The sequence below is a fragment of the Nelumbo nucifera genome, chromosome 1 (genome assembly GCF_055504915.1).
Source record: "Nelumbo nucifera cultivar China Antique chromosome 1, China Antique-T2T, whole genome shotgun sequence".
NCBI classification, from domain to species: domain Eukaryota; kingdom Viridiplantae; phylum Streptophyta; class Magnoliopsida; order Proteales; family Nelumbonaceae; genus Nelumbo; species Nelumbo nucifera.
In genome coordinates this window covers 25,012,833-25,025,241 of record NC_142649.1, presented here as the reverse complement: position 1 = coordinate 25,025,241, position 12,409 = coordinate 25,012,833, and the positions used below count along the sequence as shown (strand labels likewise).

The following is a 12,409-nucleotide window of genomic DNA, read 5'->3' as shown; positions in this document are numbered from 1 at the left end:
AAAAAAAAAATACTGCTAAACAAGAAATTAGAAAGATATACTTTCCTGTTTGCATCAAATTACATATGAAATTTGTCAAGTGAAATGTAGACAATCTCAGGCCTGAAGTTACTGCAATACTGCTACATGCAGTAGAGAATATGCAATTAATTCGTAAAAAAATATAATATACAAAAATTCAGATTTTCAAAGACATGGAACCAAAAATTTTGGCAAATTTCAAGTAAAATATTTCAAACATTTTACTTCAAACTTTTAAAATAAGAATGTATAAAACATGAATTCATATTTCCCATATCATATTTGTGATCTACGCACATTTAGTAACTAAGGGTTGTGCTATAGACATTGATAAGCAGGACCTTATAGGCCAAATTTAAGTGTCTGAGAAAAAATGGTCTGCTCACCTTCCATGTTCAACTATTGTTACTTATGCCAATATAATATACAGCAAAAATGTAATAGACAGAAAATGATTGATAATGTAGAACACTAAGCAAATGCTTATGTTAATCTGATACATGGGAAGATGATATTATCTGGGAAGGTGTATATGTCTTGCTTCCTAATAGCAAAGTGTTGAAATTTCCTGGTATCATTTAGTCTTATTGAAAATTAGCTTAAATAAAGTACTACCATTCTAGTAGGAGAGAGTATTCACTTTTCAATTGTGGGAAAATATGAGATGGAAACTATAAAATTCTATCCAGGATTTAGAATACCCTGCAGACATCCCAACAATCTTTTTTCATGGATAGACAATAGATTCATTATAATCTTTTTTATTTCATAAAATGCATTGACTTAGAGAGATGTAGAGAAAAATTGAACAGATTACCAACCATGAAATATCTGTTACAGCAATTCATCCTAGAAGACCAAACACTAATGGGATTAAAGAATACTTTGTGAAGCTATAAAGTACCATAATTCAACCAGAACTACAAAAAAGACAAAAAAAAAAGAATGAAAATTAAAGTTTCACAAGGAATACAGATAAACAAAAATTAATAACAAAATGGTACCTTGTGAATCAGATTTTCACCCTTCAATATGTACACTAGCATTGCTCCCAAAATCCTTGACTCCAGAATCCATGCAGCAATCTTGATTAAAAACCCAGCCATTCGAGGAGCTGTATTCAATAGATGTACAATTTCTACTGTCATCAATGGAATACTCTATTTTCGAATTCATTCTTTTACTAGATAGTGCATAAGCTTCAGAGGAAAAGGGGAGGGGGATGAGTTATAACAAGTATTGAGACCAAACATGTGGTAGCTTGTAATCTACCACTACATTTAAGCAAATTCACCGATATGCAAAGCCCAATACATAAACAAACTACCAATATCTAATTACATAATTAATCCAAAATTTACTTAGCAAATATGATTTTAACTGAAAACAAGAGCATATATCAGACATTAGCAAATTTAAAGACAGAAGCACAGAAATGGGATAAGACCTGTGATGAATAGATTTTATTCAATTGGAATGAAAATTGTACTGAACTGCAGTACTAGATTATGAATATAATTTCAAAATCCTTTCTAGTCATCAATTGTGAAAATTTATACCCAAAACAGTAATTAGAAGAGACAGAACAAAAGAAATCAGAACAATTAGATATTGACTTCCTAATACAGAGTTCTGCTTACATCCTATCTACCATGGACAACCATTAATTGCTACCCAGATGCAGATAAAATTTTAATCAATTTGCACTGCGAACATTAGTACTCACTCTCACAACAACTAAATAACATCACAGCCTGATGGTAACAACGCAGAATTATTTGTCATGCACAGGAAACAAACGATAACACAGCAAGGAAAAGGCGATGGGATTAAAACCTTTAACATTTGCCCGGAGATAAACCTCATCGCTATCTGGGCTAAGATCAACTTCCTCTACAGGCTTGTAGATGACACGTTGGGTCTTAAAAAACCACCCCATGGTAGAAAAAGCAGAGACCCTTCAAAGCCCAGACCCTGAAACACTCAAAACAGAGGAGAGAATGAAGCAGAGAAATCAGAGGGAGATGAACAGGCTTAAAAGGGAAGGGAAAGAGAAATCCCAACTGAAAGATTTAAGAAGTAGGGGGAGAGCGCCAGAAATTGAAGAAATTAAATGAAAGCCCAACTGAAAATGCTGGCTTGTAATTAAGGAACGAAAAGTGAACAGAAGAGGGAACAGCCGAACAGGGAAGTGGTCGACTGGTCGCTTTCCAGTGCAATCGAGAAAAGAAGGAGGATAGCGAAGAGATGCATCTTTCTTCCTTGTGACTCGCGGGCTTCTCATCAATTTCTGGATTTGAGACCGAGAAAAAGGGCTGAAGCGTTGTTGGCCACTTAACGGTTTTCTTTCTCCCTAGAAAAAAATACGTAAGCTTTCGTCACCGTGACCGCGCGCGCGAAAAGGTTTTTTGAGTTGTGAACTTTGACACGTGTTTCGATCATGGACATCTGCTTACTTGGACAGATTTTTTTCTTTTTTTGAAGTTGACTGGTAAATTTGTTTTCATGCACTGCAAGTGGCAAATTAAATTCAGATAACCTTTTTCTTATTTATAACGAGGACCACCACGGTGAGCAAAGTTAATATTTATATTTAAGTCTAACTCTATTAAACTAATGTTATAATAAGGGGCAAATTTACAAAAATCTCATGTTCTAACCCTCCTTTTTTTTCATATTCTTGCATCCGAAGTCCAGAGGTAGAAAAATAATGAAAAAAAGAAGATTAGAATATGGGCATTTTTTTAATTCTATCCCTTATGCGAACATTAATTTAATGGAATTAGACTTAAATGTGTATTTCTGAAAGTTTAGATACTAAAATGATACATTAAATATTCAGACCCTGAAGTGAGACTATCTCAAAGTATAGGGTACCTGCAATTTAATTACCCAACTTTTAAAGTGGAATTTTTATTTTTTTGAATTTTTAGTTTTATTATTTCTTTTAGGAATTTTCACATTGAATCTTCATTTTGATATGGGCAGGCTTTAATTTTATCATTTTTATTCACTAGTGATGTGTCTTGTCAAAAACGACCCCGTAAATTCAAGCAATGCATGCAGCTCAACATGAATTTGGTTAGGTTTGGGTTTTGACATCAATTTGGATTCAAGCCAAAGCCAAAGTTAGTTTTTACGGTAGGTTGACTCTCAATCTAATCTAATTTATCAAATTTATACCTTGGAGAGAATTAAAGGAGTGCTCATTTTTTTAGATTTTGAGAGAGGGGAAAGTTGGCCAATGCGATTCACAATCTCATTTATCAAGAAACTTATGTTCTTTTTTTCAGATTTATGTGAGGACAAGGGAAAATTTAAGGGGAAAAATTGTCAATACTTGAATAGGACAAAAATGCCCCTTTTAATGGACTTTTATTGCTAAAATGGTCTTTTCCTTATTTACATGGAAAATAAAAAGACTTACCCAGATAAGTGAATTTACTTGGATAAATAACTTACGAAAAAACAAATGGAGCCTAAAAGAGGTTTAGAGAGATTTAATTAAGAAGAAATAATGGAATTTAGAGAGAGGGGGGGAGGGAGGGGGAACCAAATGAATAAGGTGGAACAAGCCAATAAAAATGTGTTAAAAATAAAACTAGCGCACTTAGCTCAGTTTGGGAAGAGTACAAATCATGGTTTTCAAAACTGGACTGGAAAAACCAGGAACCGGTCAGGTGATCAGTTCCGTTTCTCCCCAAAATTAGGATCTCTCAAAAAATCGTTGAGTTTGGTCAGCAAATCATTGACCCGGGTGATTAACCATTTGAACCATTCGACCCAATAACCGGACCCCTGACCGATTTGGTCTCCAGGTCGGTTTTAAAAACTATGGTACAAATACAAAACCTTGCTAAAAAAAATGCAAACCTTGCATATTATATTTATACAGTGCAAACCTTGTATAAGATATTTATAAACCTTGCATTTGCACTATATATATTTGTATTTGTATTCATCCCAAATAGATCGAGCTTCAAAAGAAACAAGGTAATAATCACGCTGCAGTTTGTTTGGCTGCAAGAGATAATCAAGCAAAAATAATCAATTCGAGAGCTAAACCTATTGCCTAGGCAGCAAGAGAAGCTGTTTTGTTTGCAAAGAAAAAGATGTTTCAAAGAATTATTATAGAGGGAGATTAAAATTTGGTCATTAATTGTCCATCCACTTCATGTTGAGATGGTCATAAGGCATCACTCATAACGAGAAGGTATGGATTCAAACTGCAGAGGTAGGCTCTCCGTTGTATACCAATTGGCCAGATCAGTGCCCTGTGACTAATCCCATTTACTGGCTAAATAGGTCTATTCTACAGCACCCGCCCCCTATGTCATAAGGCTGTGTTTGGTTGCAATGCAAATATATTTGTATTGATGCAAAATCATGATAATGCAAATGATTTGAATGTAAATTCTGACTTATTTTTGTTTCAAATTGTAACTTATTTTGCTTGATTATATTACAAATGAAGTAAATTAAGGCATGAAGTAAAATAAAGTAAAATCTAAAAGCAAAATTAAACAAGAATTTGCATTTTTTACATTTGCACTTCCATACATTTGTACTAATACAAATAAAATTACACTGCAACCAAACACAGCCTAAATGTTTTTATTGAAGATAGCAACAAAGTGGTGGAGGATGTCCTGACAATTGACTTTCTCTCATATTTTCAGGTAAGTAAACAAGTTGACAGATTATTGGGCTAATAATGAAGGACATTGAGTCATTTAAGTCTGTCTTTGGTTTGAAAGAAAAGATAGGGAAACCTGTACAAATCTATTTTATTTCAAAATAAAAAAGCCTTAGTGATGATTTGAACCTAGGGCTCTAATTGGTTGCATAGCAAATCTATTTGCACTGATGCAAAATAGTGTTTTAAATATGTGGGTGTAAATTCTCGTGTGCTTTTCATTCAAAGAACAAAATAAAATCTAAAATAAAATTCAACCATAATTTGTATTATTTTCATTTGTACTCCCAACTCCCATGCATTTGTACAAGCACTAATAGACTTCAATATTTAGGCTGTGTTTTTGTTGCAGTGCAAATTCGTTTGCACTGATGCAAAACTATGGTAGTGCAAATGATTTGGGCGCAAGTTTTGATTTAATTTTGTTTCAAATTTTATCTTACTTTATTTGGTTGCAATGAAAATGAAGTAAAATAAGACTTAAAATAAAATAAAGTAAAATAAGACTTAAAATAAAATCTAAAACAAAATTAAACTAAAATTTGCATTTTTTTTATTTGCACTTTTATACATCGCAAACTAGTGCAAATAAAATTGCAGTGCAACTTGCAGAAGAGCTACCCCGGTTTGGTGCAACTCTTTTTCCCTTGTAAGCAGTAGATTATAGACTAAAGCAGGCTTCATATATGGTTCCAACCTAAAAACCTAGAAAGAAAGAAAGACAGGCTTCAGAAATATGACCAAACCTGTTTAAACAGATTTTGGGAAAACTTCCAAAATCAATTTCCTGACAAGAAACAATTTCCAAAACTTGAAATCAACTTCAATGCCCTCAACAGACCATTGCACAGACAACAAGAAACGACCACAATGAAAAACCTGCTTTTATTGCTCTTAAATAACTGATCCAACTGTGGTGGCCACAACCATCTGCATCACCTGAACAACTATGGTGGCCACGAACAGATTTTGGTTAAAGCCTGTTCTTTTGTGGAGTGCAATTTCATTTGCAAAAGTATGGAAGTGCAAAATAAAATCAAAGCAAAAGTGAATGGCAATCTGAACGGGGATGGGTACGAGACGGTTACAGAGTGGGGTATATATGTTTGGGGTCCAGGGTGGAATATTTAAAACCCAGCCCTGCTTTGCCCCGTTTTCATTCCTATTTTGCAAATTTCAATTCTACTCCCGTGCTTTTTTACTAATGAAAATGAAATTGCACTACAATGGTTAATGAAATTGCACTAATGAAAATGAAATTGCAGTGCAATGAAAATGAAACTCTACATTATCTCTTGTATATGCAAATTGTTAAATTTGTAGGGAAATGTTCCCAATGTATGACTGGACTCCCATGATTTACAGTGTGTGCAGAGGATCCAATCGCCCTTTCAAAACACATTGGTTGGGGCTGTTCATGTCAATAGAAATTTATTTCATATTAGGGTGTCGTTCACTTTTCGGTAAGTTATTTATCTGGGTAAATGCAATTATTTAGATAAATTTTTTCTGAGAAACATTTACTCGGGTAAGTACATTTACCCATGTTCTTTTATTTCTTAGGTAAATAAGGTAATGACCATTTTATCCATAAAAATCTATTATTAAAAGGGGCATTTTTGTCCCATTCAAGTGTTAGAAACTTTCCTCCTATGTGGGAAAATTATTTATCCACCTAAGAGATGGGTATCCACTAAAATAAACTTTCCTTGATCCCCACATAACTCTGAAAAATGAACATGGAATTCTTAGGCAATACTTAGATTACATGTTTTATTGTCTAATAGTTTAGTAAGTATGATTTTACCGTTCATGCTTGGTTTTCATTTTGGTTTCTGGATTGTATTTGAAGCAATACTGAATGAAGTTTGGCCATTTGGCTTAAAAACTATATATAATGAAAAAGGATATAGGAATAGAATGGCCAAACAGAATTCATGTAACTGACCCCATATGGTTGGAGCCTAGTTGATGATGATGACTGATGAATGACCACGTTTGTATGGGCCTCTCAAACCACTTTGGACCTACTATGATCAAGATGGGTATACTGAGCTAAGAAACCCAATCAGACAAACAGATCAGCAATTTATACTGCTATATATAGATGCACCAGCAATTGCTTTGTTTATTTGTAATTGAGTTTTGTCCGTTGTATGCATCTTATTATCTTATTAGTAATAGATTTAAGCCATGTTTGGGAGTGTTTATTATTTTTAAACAAGCTTTTCAAATTAGTGCTTATTAAGTAAGTAGTTTCTGAGTGTTTGGAAGTGCTTTTTAATTGGGTTTTTTTCTCTTTGTAAAGCACTTCTCTGAAAAGCAATAAACAATAAACCCCAAATTCCACTTTTTTCTAAACGGGTTTTCTTGGGTGAAAGTCGCTTGTTTTTTATATGTTTTTTTTTTATATTAAATGCCCATTATTCCAGCTTTTTTGAATGCTTTTGAAATCTTCTAAGTGCTTATCCCAATAAACACTTAAAAAAACACTCCTAAACAAGGGCTCAAAGTCTTAAAACCATATTTTCAGCATGGAATCGTATCCCCTCTTCCTTGAAAAAAAAAGAATAAATTTACTGTACAATTACGAATTTTTACTAATGTATATTAGATGTAGAATTATTCAAAGATTTGAAAAAAAAATACAAAAATTATTACTTTAATATATAATCCACATGGCATGAACAATACAAATACGCAAACTAGAGAAAAGGAAATGGAGCTCAATTTGAAAAATGGGTGAAGAGTGGGCAACAAGAAAAGAGAAGAGACAAGAGACTAAGAGAGGCACAAAAGAATAAAATAACTCGCAAGGGTAATAAGTGAAAGAGAAAAGTTTGAAATTTGAAAAAGAGACAACATTCTTTATTGTATAACATTATTATTAGTTATAAGCATGACATAATTATGCTTAATTTTATATATAATATATAATTTTTTTTTTAATTTTGTATTTTTAAAAGCATAATTTAAACACATTCATTTTAACAAATCTTCTTTACTGTATTTGATCAATTTTTATTTTAATATCAAATTATTATATTGTAAAGACTTTAGGAGTTAAGTTAATTACATCGGGCTTAGGTTTATGTCACATACTTCGGAGTTGACTTTGATTTACTGAGGGGGTTAGGTTGGACTGGTTCCAACCAGATGTTATACGTATACCTCCAATTAATTATTACCCTGATTACAAAAAAAAAAAAAAGAATTATTTATTACCCTTCAATAAATACACAAGAATATTTTCAGTGATGTATCTGCACAGGAGGGTATTTTAGTAATTGCACAACGGATTTCCTGCTTGAATGTTACACCCATTCAGGGAGGTTAGTGGTAGCTAGAGATGCACATGAGGGCTCACTGGCATTCACCAATCACCACGCAGAGAGCCTGCCCTTTTGCGTAGTGTTAATCTGGTCCAACATTATCAATAGATTGTAAATGTGTAAAATCAGTTAATTCAGACTTTGTTTTTTTTTTTTTTTTTTTTTTTTAAATTATGGTCTACCACTCCTCATAAATTTCTATTTATTTATTTATTTAATTTATTTTGTGAAAATCCCATCTAGCCCTTGCATTGTGTCATATTCTCTCACCTGTCCGTTACAAACAGTGATAAATTTGAGGGAATCAATAATTTGCCCTTGTTTTTAGTTGAGAAAACATTCTTATGTCAGATAAAAACGTGTCAATTAGACCATATTAGTTGAATTTGAATTGGGACAAGGTTTAATATAATGCAATGAATCTATTTTTGAATTTCATTATACACTGTTTTAGAATTGAATGGAATCAAATATAGGTAGATCCAATTTTGATTTATTTATATTTGAATTTGAATCGGACCTTATTCATCAAATTTATATCGGATTCAATCAAATTTAGATTGTAATTAAATATTAAATGATATAAATAAATTAAACTAAAGTTGATTAAAATATTATAGCTATAAAAACCAGCAATAGATAAAATAGAAGAAGATGGGAAACCGAATGAGCCAAGGAGAGTCATACGTAGCAAGCTACTCCCAAAGTGAGCAAAAATTGACTTTGATATTTCGTTTCATGAACAAACTTAATTGAAGAATATTTGTATCTAGCTTGAAACTATAATAATTTAGTAAAAACATAATACTCTAATCGAATTTATTAATAGACATTATGATTGGGTCTTAAAACATTATAAAAAAAGCTCAGCTTCAAGTCTTTAAATTATTTAAAACCTCAATTAACACCCACCTATGATGTAAGTGTTGTTATATCCGAGTTTATGAGATGAAAAAGTCGATTATGTTAATGCCTTTCACATCTCTCTCTGTTAATAGAGGAGGTCCTAGCTAGTGGTGGAGTTAGGATTTTTTTTTTTTCTTGGAGGGGCCAAGAGATGATGGAGAATGAAAAATTTTCTATAGTACACCTTATAATGTATTCTCCATCTAAATTCCAACTAAAGAGTTCGGTTTGAAGTTTCTCTTAGGTTATGTTTGGTTTGAAGGGAAAGGAAGAGAAAACAAGGAAATTAATACAAGGGTTGTAAAGGTTTTCCTACCTTTCTCTACATTTTCTTTCAAACCAAATATAACCTTAAGGTTAAAAAATATAAATTTAATTTAACTTTGAACTAGGCTAAGATTGAGGCATTGTCTAATATGACCCTACAATATTAAGTAAATAAGTCATTCCAATTCAAGCCCGACCTGAAATTCCAATTCAAATAAACTAAATTGACACAAGAAAAAAAAATGTATTATGTTAAAGTTAGAATTGAGGTATCAAGAAATAAAATTGAGTCAGGATTGAGAAAAGCAAGTATAAATGTGACTTTGCCCCACCCAATAACATTTTCTCTAAAAGTTTAGGGGGCTAAGTATTAGTGCAACGTAGTTGTGGGTATAGGGATGGGACAACGCCAACGACCCCCATCTAGGGATGTCAATTTGACTAGATTTGGTCCAATTCGGTCCAGTCCAATGTGAGTCCATTACAAATGGACCTGGTCCAATCCAGTCCAATGAATATTTTGGACCAGTCCAAAGACTGTTCAATCTGTTTAAATTCCTGTTGATTTAGATTGGCTTCAACTCAAACCTGGTCCATTGATACCTATGCTCTTATCTTTTATCAATGGACCAGATATTGGCTCAATCTAATATAAATTCAATATGAACAGACCAGGTCCAACCAATATGTCATATTGGTCGGTCCAATCCGTCCAAATTCAATATCTTATTGGTCCGTCCAATCTGTCCAAATAAATTTTAATTTGGACGCGCTGTCCAACCCAAAACCGATCCATTGACATCCCTACCCCCACCCAATAACTTGTCTCCGCCCCAAGTCAAGCTATAGTCTTCGGCAGCGGTCAGTGGCTTTATCATTCTTTGGCAATTATTTAACATTCATTTTCCATATTATTGCTTGTTGTTACATTGTTTATCTTATTTTTGCCCATTGTGTGTTTATTCATGAATTGTTGATTTGTTAACATGATATATGATCGATTGCCTCATTGTTTTATTGAATTATCTATCATTCATGTGTATGCATATTGTGATTTATGTGGGTAATTGAATCACCTGGACAGTCCCTAGTACTGAAGCCATTTGAGTTAGATTGATTGTCTAGTTATCAAGGTGGCACATTCATGAAGACTCTTGTGGTTTGAACTTTAAAGTGCATGAGGTAATCACTAAAAATAAGGCATTGTGCTTTGGAATTTGATTGAGATAAACATTGATCAAGCCCCTAGGTGGGTCATTAAAATTGTCTAAGTAGATGGATTGGGATGGTTGATGTAAATAGTCAAACTGAGAAGCATTTTATGCCCAAAGGTCTAAATGCTTCAAAGTTACTTTGTGTGTAGTTGGCCAATTCCAAAGGTGAAAACTATTTCACTAATGTGAGATTGACATGTAGTAGTTTCAGCCCAAAGGAAATAATATTATGTACATAGACAGTTGATTCCATTCAGAATTTATGGTTTTAATTTGAGGCATGTTCATTAATTCTTGATTGTTATTGTGATCACATATTAATATCCTCATTTATTAATTTGAGGCATGGAGGGATCCTACCCATTTAACATGTAGTACCCCTCTTGTCTTACCTAACCCTGAATCATCATAATGAAAAAAAGTAAAAATAAATAAACAAATAAAACCATACATTGTATATGTGCAAAATGCAATTTGAATCCATTCGAATCTTGATCATGACTTGAATCTAATCCAATGAAACTTGATTATAATTGATAACTATAATTTGAACATGTAGGTTGATGGTAAAACTTACTTATTTGTTAAATCGACATATTTGGATTTTCGAGATCATAATATAATAGTAATAGAATTATATCATGAAAAAAGTTATCAAACTAGAAGAATATGCTAATATACATATACATGATTCCATATACAACTGTATATATAATTGGTTTAGAACAATCAAAACCCATATCTAGACCCACTTATTATCAAAAGACATAATGTTGACCCAGACTCACTTATCAATTCTGCTCGACCCATTGACAATAGCCCTAAGCTAGCACTAAACAATCCATCAGTTACTATAATATCTTTTTAGATGGATTTTTAAAAGGATAAATTGCAAATACCCCCTATATTATGGGGTCAATGACAACTACCCCTGAATTGTCATTTGCGACAAATACCCCTTGTACTATGGGGTTAGCAGCAATTACTCCCCTTGGATTTTTATTTGCAACAAAGACCCCTGAATTTTCACTTTGTGATAAATACCCCCCCTTGTTGGAGTTCCTTCAATTAACTTCAAAAATAATTATCATTCAGTTGTTTAAGATTTTTTAAATCCTCGAACTACTCTTTCATATTTACTTAAATAACTTATGATTTGATTAGTAATATTGAAGTCCTCTCAGTTACTTTAATAATCCTTGCAGATTTTGGCTAGGTTCAATATTCAAATGAAGTTAACTGATAAAATTGATAAAGAAGGTATTTGTCATAAAGTGAAAGCTTAAAGGCTAATTGTCATTGACCTCATAGTATAGGGACGTCTTTTCTGTACAGGGAGTTCTTTATAATTTACCCTTTTTAAAACCATTTTCTAATCTATTCAAGTTTCATAAGAAAACAACATGAATAGCCAAGCCATACTATATAATGTAAATCGAGTTATACCAACTGGACCAGGATGGCTTAAGCACTAAGGCACTAGAATTTTTGTTACAAAACATTTAATGAATTTATTCAAGCCATCTCTTATTCCATGCCCAATTTCAAACTTACTAAGTTGAAGTGCTACAACCACTCAAATGCCAATTGGGGCCTAAATATTCTATAAAAAAACAACATGCTTGAACTGTTTTGATATTTTTCCCTGTCAATGTGGTGGTTATAGGGCTGCAAGTTGGGTTGCCTACAATGAAGAATTTTAACTATATTGGGCTTGGATATCCATTGAAAATTTAACAAGTTGTTGACCCTACTCAACCCAAGTTGCATTTTTTTGGGTAAACAAGTTGCATTTTTTTGGGTAAATTACAAAGACCCCTTGTACTACAGGGCCAATGATAATTATCCCCTGAACTTTCATTTGTGACAAAAAACCCTTTGAACTTTTATCTTGCCATATATACTCCTAGTCATTAAGTCAAATGATGGAATATGCTAAATAACCAAAATACCCACCTAAACTTCTTATTTTC

At 32.8% G+C, this 12,409-nt stretch overlaps 1 protein-coding gene across 7 annotated transcripts in view; it reads right to left on the bottom strand.

The window, feature by feature from the left end:
- LOC104587816 (fatty acid amide hydrolase-like) overlaps positions 1 to 2,326 on the bottom strand; it is a 47,315-nt gene extending 44,989 nt beyond the window's left edge. For 3 of the 7 annotated variants that reach the window (XR_016081132.1, XR_016081130.1, XR_016081131.1), the window contains exons 1-2: positions 1,858 to 2,326; positions 1,026 to 1,135 (exon numbers count right to left, since the gene is read on the bottom strand). Coding sequence is in view for 4 of the 7 variants with exons in the window: in XM_010245545.3 (XP_010243847.1) it covers positions 1,026 to 1,135; positions 1,858 to 1,960 (213 nt within the window). In the remaining 3 variants the exon portion in view is untranslated. The remainder of the gene's footprint in view (positions 1 to 1,025; positions 1,136 to 1,857) is intronic. The other 4 variants (XM_010245548.3, XM_010245549.3, XM_010245545.3 and 1 more) reach the window with 3 other exon arrangements.
- Between the last annotated feature and the right edge of the window lie 10,083 nt (positions 2,327 to 12,409).